Genomic DNA, 13,911 nt, shown 5'->3' with positions numbered 1-13,911 from the left:
ACAGGCATGAGCCACCATGCCTGGCATCTCATGTGGTTTTAATTTGCATTTCCTTAACAACTAATGACATTGAACATATTTAAATGTGCTTATTAGCCATTTGTATATCTGTTTTGGTCAAACGTTTTGTCCATGTTTTAATTGGGTCATTTGTCTTCTTATTGTACTGTAAGGATTCTTTACGTATTGGGGGATGTTATGAGATACATGATTTACAGTTGTTTTCTCCCAGTCCAAGGCTAATCTTTTCCTTTTCTTAATGGAATCTGTTGAAAAATGTTTGAGGAAAGAAAGGATGAAATACAGCCATGCTTCTGAAAGGTAGTCAGGCAGTGGTAGGTGGGATGGATCAAAAGCAACAGAGAACTCTTTTTGAAAGTTGTAATAAAGGAAACAGGAAGAGGTCAAGTTTTAAAAAATTATCCGGGAATCAAAGGGTTATAAGCAGCTATTTATTGAAGCCTGTTTACAGTCCAGTTAACCAGTAAACCAGACACAGTGAAACTACCCATCTAGGCAAGTGCAAAAAACCTTTCAAAAGGCTTTTCTGGATGTGGGAAGGGAAGGGAGTGAGGGAGAAGAGATGAGAGGCAACTCGAGAGCGACATAAAGAATTTCCAGCCTTGGACGGACAGTTGGGAACGACTTCCAGGGGCTGGCGTTTACAGGCGAGGCGGGAAGCTCCGCAGACCTTGGATTTTGGCGGGTGAAGAGGCCAAGTTGTTGCAGGAGGTGGGGCGCGTCTCAGTGGCTCTCTGAAAAAGCCCAGCAAGATGTCAGACCTGCTCTCAGTCTTTCTCCACCTCCTCCTTCTATGTAAGCTGGTTGCCCCGGTGACGTTCCGCCACCACCGCTATGATGATCTTGTTCGGACACTGTACAAGGTGCAAAACGAATGCCCCAGCGTCACGCGGGTCTACAGCATTGGGCGCAGCGTGGAGGGGAGACACCTCTACGTGCTGGAGTTCAGCGACCACCCTGGAATCCACGAGCCCTGTAAGTCCTGAACAGCTCTTGAGGGTGTGTGGGCAGGGCCCTTCTCTTGCAAATCCAGTAATTGGGGTGGTTTCTGGGGTGGTCCATGGACTCCTCCACCTACAAGGAATTATCACTTTCTCAGCCTGTGCTGTTTCCCTCTTAGCCCTCAAACTGCCACTGCCTCTGGGAGTCACAACCCTCATTCAGGCTTCAGCCCTCTCCTCCTTTTTGGGTTCTGTTTGCTCAAAACCTTAATGGTAAAAGATGAGTCTTCCCTGCTCATGTCCCATCCCCCTTCCATTCCCCCATTACCTTTCTTTTCCCCTTGCTTTTATTCTGTTTTTCCTGATCCACTGGCTCAGGAGACATAGGCAGAAACAATGATCCCTTCCAGTTGTGCCAGGAAACTTAGAAGGGAATAGGGGGATCTCTTCCAGGAGTGACAGTGTAGTGTTCTAGAGAGAGTTTGGGGACTGAGGTGTTAGTTTTTTTTTCTGGATTCTTTTTTTTTTTTTTTTTTTTTTTTTTTTTTTTTTTGAGACGGAGTCTCTCTCTGTTGCCTGGGCTGGAGTGCAATGGTGCAGTATCGGCTCACTGCAACCCTGCCTCCCGGGTTCACGCGATTCTCCTGCCTCAGCCTCCCAAGTAGCTGGGATTACAGGCACCCACCGCCACACCAGGCTTATTTTTTGTATTTTTAGTTGAGACAGGGTTTCACTATGTTGGCCAGACTGGTCTCGAACTCTTGACCTCATGATCTGCCCAAAGTGCTGGGATTACAGGCAGGAGCCACCGTGCCTGGCCTTTTTTTTTTTTTTTTTTTTTTTTTTTTTTTTGAGACAGGGTTTGGCTCTGTTGTGCAGGCTGGAATGCAGTGGCATGATCTCAGTTCACTGCAGCCTTGACCTTCTGGGCTCAGGTGATCCTTTCCCCTCAGCCTCCTACTTAGCTGGGACCACAGGCATGTGCCACCACCCCCGGCTACTTATTGTATTTTCAGTAGAGATGGGTTTCATCATGTTACCCAGGCTAATCTCAAACTCCTGGGCTCAGGTGATCTGCCCACCTCAGCCTCCCGGTGTTGGGATTACAGGCATGATCCACTGCACCCAGCCTGGATTCTTTTTTAGTTTTTTTCTACTATAGAAAGCAATCCATGTTTGGATTAAAATTTAGAAATTAGATAAGGAAAAAAATAATAAAACTCACCCCAAATCCCACCACTGTTAACCTGTTGATGTATATCCTTCCAGACTTTTTTCTATGCATATTTAAACCCCCGACACAAACACATGTAATTGTTTCTATAGAAATGGACTCGAATTATAACTGCCTTTCTCATTTCACAATCTGTATGGACAGCATCCATGTCTACAAGTACCGATCTTCATCATCGTGGTGTTGGCTGCGTAATAGCTCATTGCATGACTATATGTAACTGTCCATGTATTGATGGACATTCAAGTTGTTTCTAATTTCTCATTGCTTTCCTTACCAATTCCTCCTTCAAATTGTCAACTTCAAATCTCCCTTTACCTCTCCACTTCCACATCCCCTGCCCAAATCCAGACTCCATTACGAGCTGCCTGAATGATTGCGCTGAACTCCTAACTGGTCTCTATTTTTTTTTTTTTTTTTTTTTTGAGATGGAGTCTTGCTCTGATGCCCAGGCTGAAGTGCAGTGGTGTAATCTCAGGTCACTGCAACCTCCACCTCCCTGGTTCAAGCCATTCTCCTGCCTGAGCCTCCCAAGTAGCTGGCAGGCATGTGCCACCACACCTGGCTAATTTCTTTTATTTTTAGTAGAGACAGGGTTTCACCCTGTTGGCCAGGCTGGTCTCGAACTCCTGACCTCAAGTGATCCACCTACCTTGGCATCCGAAACTGCTGGGATTACAGGTGTGAGCCACCGTGCCCAGCCAGGTCTCTAATTTCTAACTGCTGCACTCTTTGAACCTTCCATTTGGTACACAGATGCTAGAAAAATTTTCCTAAATCCTTACATAATCCCACTTTCCTGCTTTAAAAGCCTCACACTCAATGGACTGGCTCTGAGATTCAGAATATTGCATGGTGGCGGCTCAAAGAAGGCCATGGGGTTACCTAGGATAATTGCCTCACTTTAAAGCTGCACTTTCATAGCAAGCAGCCTGCTGTCAGTCAGATCATGTGTTCACTGTGGAAGCTTGCGAGTGTTCATGGACATCATGGGGTTAGCCCCCCAACACTGCAAGCCTCCTTCTTGGTGCTCCTGTACTTTCTAGCATTCAAAGCCTTCCTTGAAGCTTTTTCATAGGACTCTGGCCCTCACTATTCCCTCTTTTCTCTGAAGCACTATATAACTGCTATTCACTCATTCATTCCTTTCATTCCTTCATCCATTCCACAAATATTTACCAATCACCTATAATATGCAAGCACTTTTGTAGTCTCTGGAAGTACAGCAGAGTATAAAACAACGACCCTGCCCTCATGGACCTGAATTCTAGTGGGGGTAAGACTGACAATAAATGGGTAACTAAGTAATACATATTACATCAGATGGAAATAAGTGCTGTAGAGGAAACTAAATCAGGAAAAAGAGATAGGGATGCCACGGAGGAGGACGAGGAGAGGTGCTCAGGAGAGCCGTCTCCACTGAGGCAGCTTTGAGGAGAGCTGCAGGATGATGTGATGGCACATGCTGTGCTGACATTGGGGAGGAAAAGACGGGGGCAGAGGGAAGAGCAAAGGCAGTGCTCTGGAGCATGCTTGGCACATGTGAGGAACAGCAAGGGGGCCAGTGCGGCTCTAGCTGAGTGAACGAGAGGAGAGCAGGAGAGGAGGTGACAGCCATGTGATGGGGCCACCAGGCAATAGGACATCATGCAGGGCCTCATAGGCCCTGGTAAAGATTTGGGCTTTTACTTTGAGTCAAGTGAGAAGCCACTGGAGGGTTTTTTAAGCAGAAGAGAGACTCGATCTGACTCAAAGTTTTTAAAGATCACTCAGAACAGGGGTCAGCAAACTACAGCCTGAGGGCTAGCCACCTGTTTTGGTAAATGTTTTATGGGAACACAGTCACGCCCATTCACTTTTATCTTGTCCATGGCTGCTTTTGCTGGAAGAGTTGAGTAGCCTTGACAGAGACAGCACAGCCCGCAAAGCCTAAAGGATTTACTCTCTAGTCCTTTATAAAAAAGTTTTGTCAATCCCTAACTCTGGAGAATAGACTTTAGAGGGGCTAGGCAGCTGCAGGGAGACCAAGTGGGAGATTTGTGGCAATGACCTAATATTGCCAATAGTACCAAGCTTGAGGGTACAGGGGCTTGACCAAAATGATAGCAGTGATTGTTAGGAGAAGTGGTTGTATTCTAGATATATTGACAGCAGAGGCCGGCTGTAGTGGCTCATGTCTGTAATCCCAGTACTTTGGGAGGATTGCTTGAGGCCAGAAGTTGGAGACCAGTCTGGGCAACGTAGTGAGACCTTGTCTCTATAACAAATTTTTTTAGAAAATTAGCCTGGCGTGGTGGTGTGCACTTGTGGTCCCAGCTACTCAGGAGGCTGAGGTGGGAGAATGGCTTGAACCAAGGAATTTGAGAGGCTGCCTGGAGCTATGATTGTGTCACTGCACTCCAGCATGAATGACTGAGCAAGACCCTATCTCAATAAATAAATAAATGAAAGAATGAAAAGAAAAAGGAGAACCAAAAGAATCTGATATTAAGCATCTACTAAGTGCATGGCACTGTCCAAAATTCCATAGGGTAGTCCCAGACTTATAGATTTCATAAAGCAGTTAAAAAGTTTCTTTTAAATAAGAGACTGGAGATAACTAAAACAGATCTTCCAAATTTTATTTTACTGAATAAGGATGTGAAGAAACTACCTGCCGTCTATTATATCCATCCTTTTCTAACAGAAAAGACATTTTAACACCAAGAAAAGTAAGAAAGACATAATCTACAATTAAAAAAAAATACACTAAGATTAAAGAATACCCACAATAGAAAATCTACCACATGATTCTTGTGGGTTATCAGCATTCCTCTGAGAAAAACTGCTGTAGATATACTAAGATAAATAATAATGGATGGTGTCACAAATTAAAAATTATGTACACTGCTAAGGCCAGGTCCAGTAAAGGAAACAGAACACGTACAAAAATAGGTAAAACCCTGCCAGGCACCGTGGCTCACACCTGTAATTCAAGCCCTTTGGGAGGCTGAGGCCGGCAGATCGCCTGAGGTCAGGAGTTTGAGACCACCTGGCCAACATGGTGAAAACCCATCTCTACTAAAAATATAAAAATTAGCCAGACGTGCTGGCAGACACCTGTAGTCCTAGCTAGTTTGGAGGCTGAGGCAGGAGAATCGCTTGAACCCAGGAAGCGGAGATTGTAGTGAGCCAGGATTGCACTACTGCACTCCAGGCTGGATGACAAAGCAAGGCTCTTGTCTCAAAAAAAAAAAAAAAAAAAAAAGTAAAACCCAGGAAGTCAACAGAGGAGAGCTCTCTCTCATCAAGGAGAACCCAGGATTACTTCCCAGAGTATCATGTGGACTGGGCCTAGAAGGGTGGTGAGAAGGATCTGGAAATGAGAAGATGAAGAGGTACAGAACCAGAAAAGTCGTGGAGGCAGGAAAGTGTTGGGTGGGAGAGAAATCACTTGCAAGAGCCTCTTCTTTTAAAAGAGGGCAAGAGCTGGGCCCTGTGGCTCAGATCTTTAATCCCAGCACTTTGGGAGGCAGAGGCAGGCAGATCATGAGGTCAGGAGATTGAGACCATCGTGGCTAACACAGTGAAACCCGTCTCTACTAAAAATACAAAAAATTAACTGGGTGTGGTGGCAGGTGCCTGTAATCCCAGCTACTTGGGAGGCTGAGGCAGGAGAATGCTGGAACCTGGGAGGTGGAAGTTGCAGTGAGCCAAGATCACGCCTCTGCACTCCAGCCTGCGCAACAGAGCAAGACTCCGTCTCCAAATAACTAAATACATACATAAATAAGGGCAAGAATGATTTTCTTCTCTTTCTTTCTTTTTTTCTTTTTTTTCTTTTGGGAAATGGAGTCTCGCTCTGTCACTAGGCTGGAGTGCAGTGGCATGATCTTGGCTCACTGCAACCTCTGCCTCCCAGGTTCAAGTGATTCTCCTGTTGCAGCCTCCCAAGTAGCTGGGATTACAGGCACCCACCACTACGCCCAGCTAATTTTCGTATTTTTAGTAGAGATGGGGCTTCACCGTGTTGGTCAGGATGGTCTCGATCTCTTGGCCTCGTGACCCACCTCAGCTCCCAAATGCTGGGATTACAGGTGTGTACCACGCCACCTCGCCATGGAGCAATTTTCTCTAGGTGATCCCAGAAGCTTTCAGATCCTCAATTCTCACCTCAAGTTAAACAACATGGCCAAAGAGAAGGCTAAGCAATGAGACATAGTAGGTGCCTTCCTATTCTGTGCCTCCAGACTTGGCCTGCTTGGATTTGAAGGAGTGATTTTAGTTTTCTTGAATTGCAGTGGGAAGAATGGAGAACCAGCTCAGTCCTGCCCACAATCCTATTCTTTGCATAGGTGGGGTGGGAGGGAGTGGGGAAAACCTCTACCAGCCCACTCAATCTTAGAGCCATCTCTGCAGAGCTGGTCACCTCTGCTCACCTGCTGTGTTCTTGTTCAGATGGAGCAAGAAACTTTTCGAGGACCAAGAAAATTAAGTTTTCAACTGGGATCATTAGCAGCTGTTAATGCTAAACCTAGAGTACTTCATGAGAGCAGGTTCTAGGGAAACATCCTTATCCTGAAAGGTTTGTCTCTGAGAAGCAGTGTGCTACTGTAAATGGCACTGTAGTGCCACTGGGCTTGGACCTCCATCAGAGCCATTAGCTAGGCAACCTCAGACAAGTTACTTAACCTCCTCCATCCTTATTTCTCTCACCCTGAGGCTATTACTGCCCACTTTACAGGTTTTCTGTGAAGATTAGCAGTATTGAACATAACTGTCTAGTACACTACAGGGGCTCAGTAAATGGGACTGATTGTTATCCCTGGCATGAATTTTGTAGCCTTTGTCATTGTAATTGGTTAAGAAGGGGCTCAGGGATTATTGCAAAAGACCCAATTTTTTTTTTTCATTCATTACTGAAAAGGAGAAAAAAGGTCCTTGTGCAAGGCTAGGCATCAGTGGCACTTCCAAGCTTTCCCCATCTTTTCCCTTCCTTGCATTTCTTCCTTGCAGTGGAGCCAGAGGTCAAGTATGTGGCAAACATGCACGGCAACGAAGCGCTGGGCCGCGAGCTGATGCTGCAGCTGTTGGAGTTCCTGTGCGAGGAGTTCCGGAATAGGAACCAGCGCATCGTCCGGCTCATCCAGGACACGCGCATTCACATCCTGCCGTCCATGAACCCCGACGGCTATGAGGTGGCTGCCGCTCAGGTACGAGGTCCCAGGGAGATGCTGGGGAGAGAGGAAGGCCTTCTTAGGAAATAAAGGCCGGTGGACAAGATGCCTTCTCTGTCCCACTGTAAATGCCACAAATGTTAAAAGACAAAATGGCCGAGAGAAAAAACCCCACCAGAAATATACGAAAGGATGCAGATAAGGGTTCAGTGCTACAGCACCTCAGGCAATACATGTGGGCTCTCTCTGAGCCTGCATTCCCCCGACACCTTTCCAGATGACCTCAGGATTTTACTGTGAGGATTAACATGGCAATATCTGTGACAACACTTTATAACCTGGAAATTACTCAACCGATGTGGAGGGATATTGCAAAATAAAGCTCCTTTCCTGAACTTGTAGCTTCAAACACTAAATACCTTTCTTCCTTTCACACACTACATTCCCATTTGCATTTGCGGAGAAAATATCAAGGACAACAGGCTTTCCCCAGAATTGCGGGGGCGGGGCGGGGGGGCTAATTCTAGATTCTTCGTACTTTATTATGTTTCCATAGAGTTGTTTACTAGTATAGTACTTAGCTTGTTGATTCTATATTTTAGAGTTATATTTGCAGTAGGACCAATAAGAAAAAATGTCTAAGGACTTTAAAAAAAAATTTTTTTTGAGACGGAGTCTTGCCCTGTTGCCCACGCTGGAGTACAGTGGCGCAATCTCAGCTCACTGCCACCTCTGCCTCCTGGGTTCAAGTGATTCTCCTGCCTCAGCCTCTCGAGTAGCTGGGACTGCAGGTGTGTACCACCATGCCCAGCTAATTTTCTGTATTTTTAGTAGAGATGGGGTTTCACCAGGTTGGTCAGGCTGGTCTCCGACTCCTAGCCTCAGGTGATCCACCCAGCTTAGCCTCCCAAAGTGCTGGGATTACAGGCATGAGCCACCACGCCTGGCAGGACTTTTTACTTTATTTTCTAACATAAATTCAAAATATCAGAATACCTCACATTATTATTATTATTAACATCTTGAGTGTTTTGGACCGATGTGCTTAACTTTAAATCAGTGGTTCTGTTTTGTGGCTGTACATCAGGATCACAAGTGAAGATTTTGAAATACAGATTCCCAGGTCCCACCCCAGACCTACTGAATTAGAATTGTCTGGGGTGAGGCCAGGAATCTCTCTGTCTTGCACAATGGAGATGTTCCTTTAAAATCTGTGCTTATAAGGTGGGGTTTTCTTAGGCAGAGTATGTTAAGGCATATTTTAAACCGTCTTGAGGATAGGGCTGGGGGGTAAGTAGAGACAGAGAGAGGAATGGAGCCAGGACGTTGAACCAAACACAAACTTGACTCTTGCAGTCTTACCACTTCCTGCTGAAATGACTCACAAATGAAAAAAGAGAACTTTGTTTCACCACTGGAAAGTGGGTACCATCAGGGTGGTACTCAGTACTCTTCCTCGAGACTTGAGTTCCCAAAGAGCCGGAAAATTAGAAAGAGATGCGGGAGGGAATCCCAGTCTGGCTGATTTCCTTCTATTAGTCCTTTCCTGTATTGCAGTGAGGAGAATGGAGAACCAGCTCAGTTCTGCCCACATCCTTTGCAGTAGGTGGAGTGGGAGGGAGTGGGGAAAACCCCTGCCAACCCACTGAATCTTAGAGCCATGTCTGGGAAGCTGATCACCTCTGCTCACCTCCTGTGTTCTTGTTCAGAGGGAGCAGATCTTGAACCTGAACCCCAGAGAGGACCCATCAGGTTCTCAGACTCTCAGAGATACCTTCCATGCCCAGAGGCAAGCTGTCTTCATGGCTAAACAGAGAAGACCTTCCTGGACACCAGACTTTAAAGCTGCTTGTAGGTAGCCAGAATAATCCCACCAAAGATGTCCACATCTAATCCTTAAAACCTATAAATATGTTATGTTATTGGGTAAGGAAGAATTAAGGTTGCAGTTGGAACTAAGGTTGCTAATCAGTTGACCTTAAAATAACCTGGAGTACTGGGGGGACGGGGCCCAGTGTAATCAATTACAATGATCCTTTAAATGTAGAAGAGGGAGGCCAAAGGTCACAGTCAGAGAGAGATCTGAAGATGTTCCGCCAGCTGGCTTTAAAGATGGAAGAGTCAAGGAATCTGGAAAAGTCGGGGCACAGATTCCCCTAGACTCCTGAAAAAACGTAGCCCATTGACACCTTGCTTTTAGGCCTGTGAGACCCATTTTATTCTTCTGACCTCCAAAACTATGAGACAATTCACTCATGCTGTTTTAAGCCACGAAATTTGTGGTAATTTGTTACAGCAGGAATAGGAAACACAACACTAGCCCTGTTTATGGGAACCTTCTGTTAGGGGAAGCCCCTTCCTGCCAGCCTAACTATTGACCAGTATGCAGGGAAATTAGCGGATAATGACCAGAGGTGTTTATGCTGACAGTCAAGAGTGCCTTGTATAATAAGAAAAAAAAAAAAAAAAAAAAAAAGAGTGCCTTGGTATAAATCAGCAAGCAGTGACAAGCCTCTGGAAGCACAAAGAAAATGATTCTGTCACAGAAGTATACACCAAAATGAAAGACCCAATAAATGTTTTCCACTGGAACAGAAGTGACGTAGGAAACTTAAAGGAACTTCAAAAAAATGATGTTTTCAATGGGATCTAAAAATAAAATACAAGCAGCGTGCTATGAAAAAAGAGAAATCTGAGAACAATACAGAATTCTTAGAATACAAAATTCTTAGGAAAAGTGTAATCTGCTACATTTCATTGGTTAGAAAAGGGAAAATTTGGGCCAGGCGCGGTGGCTCAAGCCTGTAATCCCAGCACTTTGGGAGGCCAAGGCGGGTAGATCACGAGGTCAAGAGATCAAGACCATCCTGGTCAACATGGTGAAGCCCTGTCTCTACTAAAAATACAAAAAATTAGCTGGGCATGGTGGCGCTTGCCTGTAATCCCAGCTACTCAGGAGGCTGAGGCAGGAGAATTGCCTGGACCCAGGAGGCGGAGGTTGCGGTGAGCCGAGATCGCGCCATTGCACTCCAGCCTGGGTAACAAGAGCGAAACTCTGTCTCAAAAAAACAGAAAAAAAAAAAAAAAAAAAAGGGGAAAATTTGAGAAGCAGTACATCTGCAAGATTCTAGCTGCCTGGCATCCATTCATTCACTTCCAGGAACAGCCAACAATTTGGGCTCCACCTTCTCAGTCTACAGGGACCCGGTTGGCACTATTTCCCTTCTCCAATGCCACACAAAACATTAAATGGAATTTCAGTTTTGAATGAGGCTTTTAACAATTTTGAATGAGCCTTTGAATGAGATAGAATAGAGATTATAGAACACCTCTATTCTATCATTTTATGTATTTAATTATTTATGTATATGTTCACCTCCCCATGTGTACTATGAATTCCAAGAAGGCTAGACAACAATGTCTCACTTATCTCTTTCGGCAGTGTCTAGCCGAGTGCTCTGAATAGAGGACTTAAATAAATGTTGGCTGACTACATAGATGACCTAATGAGTGAATGAATACATGAGCAAATAAATGAAAAATCTGAAATACGGACAGAGAAATTAAGGGATCCAGAAAGTTGATATTGCAAAAGTGAGATCCTGTCTCAAAAAAAAAAAAAAAGTTAAAAATAGACTTAGCTTATGACTCAGCAGTTCTACTTACAGATATCTACCCAGAGGAAATGGAAACATACATCCACACAAAGACGTACATGCATGTTCAAAGCAGCATTATTAACAATCACCAAAAGGTAAAAACAACCCAAATGTCCGTGGATCTCCCCCTACCACCCCTTATGAAAATTCACATTCACCTGAAACCTGTGAATATGATCTTATTTGGAAAGACATAGTCATCCTTCGGTATCTGTAGGTGATTGGTTCCAGGGCCGCTAACCAATACCAAAATCCTTGGATGCTCAAGTACCTTACAGAAAATGCATAGTATTTGCATATAACTTATGCACATCCTTCTATATATTTGAAATAATCCCTAGATTACTTATGTTACCCAATACAATGTAAATGCTATGTAAACACTTGTTATAATGTACTGTTTAGGGAATCAGGACAAGAAAAAAGCATGTACATGTTCAGTACAGATGCAACCATTATAGATCTAACTATATTTTCTTTTCTTTTTTTCTTTTTTGAGACAAGAGTCTAGATCTGTTGCCCAGGCTGTAGTGCAGTGGTGCTATCTTGGCTTACTGCCACCTCTGCCTCCTGGGTTTAAGTGATTCTCCTGCCTAAGCCTCCCTAGCAGCTGGGACTACAGGAGCATGCCACCACGCCTGGCTAATTTTTGTATTTGTAGTAGAGATGGGGTTTCACTATGTTGGTTAGGTTGGTCTTGAACTCCTGACCTTAGGTGGTCCAGCCACCTTGGCCTCCCAAAGTGCTGAGATTACAGGCGTGAGCCACTGCACCCGGCCCCTAACTATACTTTCAATCAGAGGTGGGTTAAATCCACAGATTTGGAACCCATGGATATGGAGGGCCTACTGAGGGTCTTTACAGATACAATTAAGTTAAAAGGAGGTCGCATAGGATCGGGGTGGACTCTACATCCAGCATAACTGGTGTCCTTATAAGAAGAAATAAATTTGTGAGTAGAGATGTGGACAGACTAGGAAGGAGACCATGTAAAGATGAAAGCAGAAATTAGAGTGATGTGTCTACAAGCCAAGGAACACCAAGGATTGCCTCCAGCCACCAGAAGCTGGAAGAAACAAAGAGGAGAACCAGAGAGTGTGCCACCACTCCAGTTGACTTGATTACAACTTCTGGCCTCCAGAGAATAAATTGGAGAATAAATTGCTGTTGTTATGAGCCACTTAGTTTGTGGTGATTGTTATGGCAGCCCTAGGAAACTAATAGTTTCCTAATACTAATAGTATTGAACTAATACTATTAGTACTAACACTAATACTGGTGAATGGATAAACAAAATATGATAAATGCACATAATGGAACTATTCAGCAATAGAAAGAAATGAAGTTCTGAGACATGCTACAATGTAGATGAACCTCACAAACATTATGCCAAGTGGAGGAAAAAAAACCACAAAAGAACACATAATGTATGACTCACTTATGTGATATGTCCAGAAGAGGCAAATCTAAGGAGACAGAAAGTGATTACCTAGGGCTGGGATGAAAATGAGGAGTGACCGTAAATGGGAATGAGGTGTCTATTAAGGGTGACAGAAATGTTCTAAAATTAGATTGCAATGATGGTTATACAACTCTGCACATATACTAAAATTCATTGAATTATACACTGAAAATGAGTGAATTTTACAATATATGAATTATATCTCAATAAAGCTGTTTATGAAACATTGGGGTAAGCTGGGCATGGTGGCTCATGTCTGTAATCCCAGCACTTTGGGAGGCCAAGGCAAGTGGATCACCTGAGGTTGGGAGTTCAAGACCAGCCTGACCAACATGGAGAAAACTCTGTCTCTACTAAAAATATAAAATTAGTCTGGTGTGGTGTCGCATGCCTGTAGTCCCAGCTACCCGGGAGGCTGAGGCAAGAGAATTGCTTGAACCCAGGACGCGGAGGTTGCGGTGAGCTAAAATCACACCATTGCACTCCAGCCTGGGCAACAAGAGCAAAACTCCATCTCAAAAAAACAAAACAAAAAAAAATTGGAGTTCCCATGATCCTGAAACACCCTACTCTTATTAGAACTTCTCTTGAGATATGTACCTCTTGCTCATGATCTACAGGGAAACTTGAAGCACACCACTGTGACTTTGGATAAGTTAAAGAAGAAAATGATTCATCTTCCTGTAATGGGGACTAAAGGAAAAAAAAATGCCACATCATTTGATTAAGCGAATATCGAAGAACTATACAATGTCCTTCAAATATAGGATTCATGGCTGTGTCGGTGGCTCTTGGCTGTAATCTCAGCACTTTGTTTGTTTGGTTTTTTTTTTTTAGACAGCCTTGCTCTGTCACCCAGGCTGTAGTGTAGTGATGCAATTTTGGCTCACTGCAACCTCCACTTCCTGGGTTCAAGTGATTCTCATGTCTCAGCCTCCTGAGTAGCTGGGACTACAGGCATTTGCCACCACACCGAGCTAATTTTTGTATTTTTTTTTTTTAGCAGAAACAGTGTTTCACCATTTTGGCCAGGCTTATCTTGAACTCCTGCCCTCAAGTGATCCACCCGCCTCTGCCTCTCAAAGTGCTCAGATGACAAGATTGAGCCAAGGCACCTGGCTTCTCACTACTTTGGAAGGGCTGGAAGGGCACCGTGGGTGGATCACTTGAGCTCAGGCGTTTGAGACCAGCCTGGGCAACCAGCCTCATCTCTACCAAAAAAAAAAAAATAAAAAAGAAAGAAAGAAAAAAGAAAAATTAGCTGGTGTGGTGGCTTGTGCTTATAGTCCCAGCTACTCAGGAGACAGGTAGGAGGATTGCTTCAGCCCGGTAGGTGTAGATTGCGGTGAGCCAAGATTGTACCACTGCACTCCAGCCTGGGCAACAGAGCAAGAATCTGTCGCAAAAAAAAAAAAAAAAAAAGAAAAAGTTAGAAAAT

The 13,911-nt window shown here is 44.3% G+C and overlaps 1 protein-coding gene across 1 annotated transcript in view; it reads left to right on the top strand.

Annotated features, from left to right (window-relative positions):
* Positions 1 to 502: 502 nt before the first annotated feature.
* Positions 503 to 13,911, top strand: part of CPN1 (carboxypeptidase N subunit 1) — a 40,236-nt gene continuing 26,827 nt past the window's right edge. The window contains exons 1-2 of the mRNA XM_032281282.1: positions 503 to 996; positions 7,192 to 7,388. Coding sequence (XP_032137173.1) covers positions 774 to 996; positions 7,192 to 7,388 — 420 coding nt within the window. The 5' untranslated portion in view covers positions 503 to 773. The remainder of the gene's footprint in view (positions 997 to 7,191; positions 7,389 to 13,911) is intronic.

This window comes from Sapajus apella, unplaced genomic scaffold (assembly GCF_009761245.1).
Source record: "Sapajus apella isolate SASKATOON/1434 unplaced genomic scaffold, GSC_monkey_1.0 scaffold13, whole genome shotgun sequence".
NCBI lineage: Eukaryota > Metazoa > Chordata > Mammalia > Primates > Cebidae > Sapajus > Sapajus apella.
This window is presented reverse-complemented; position numbering and strand designations above follow the sequence as displayed.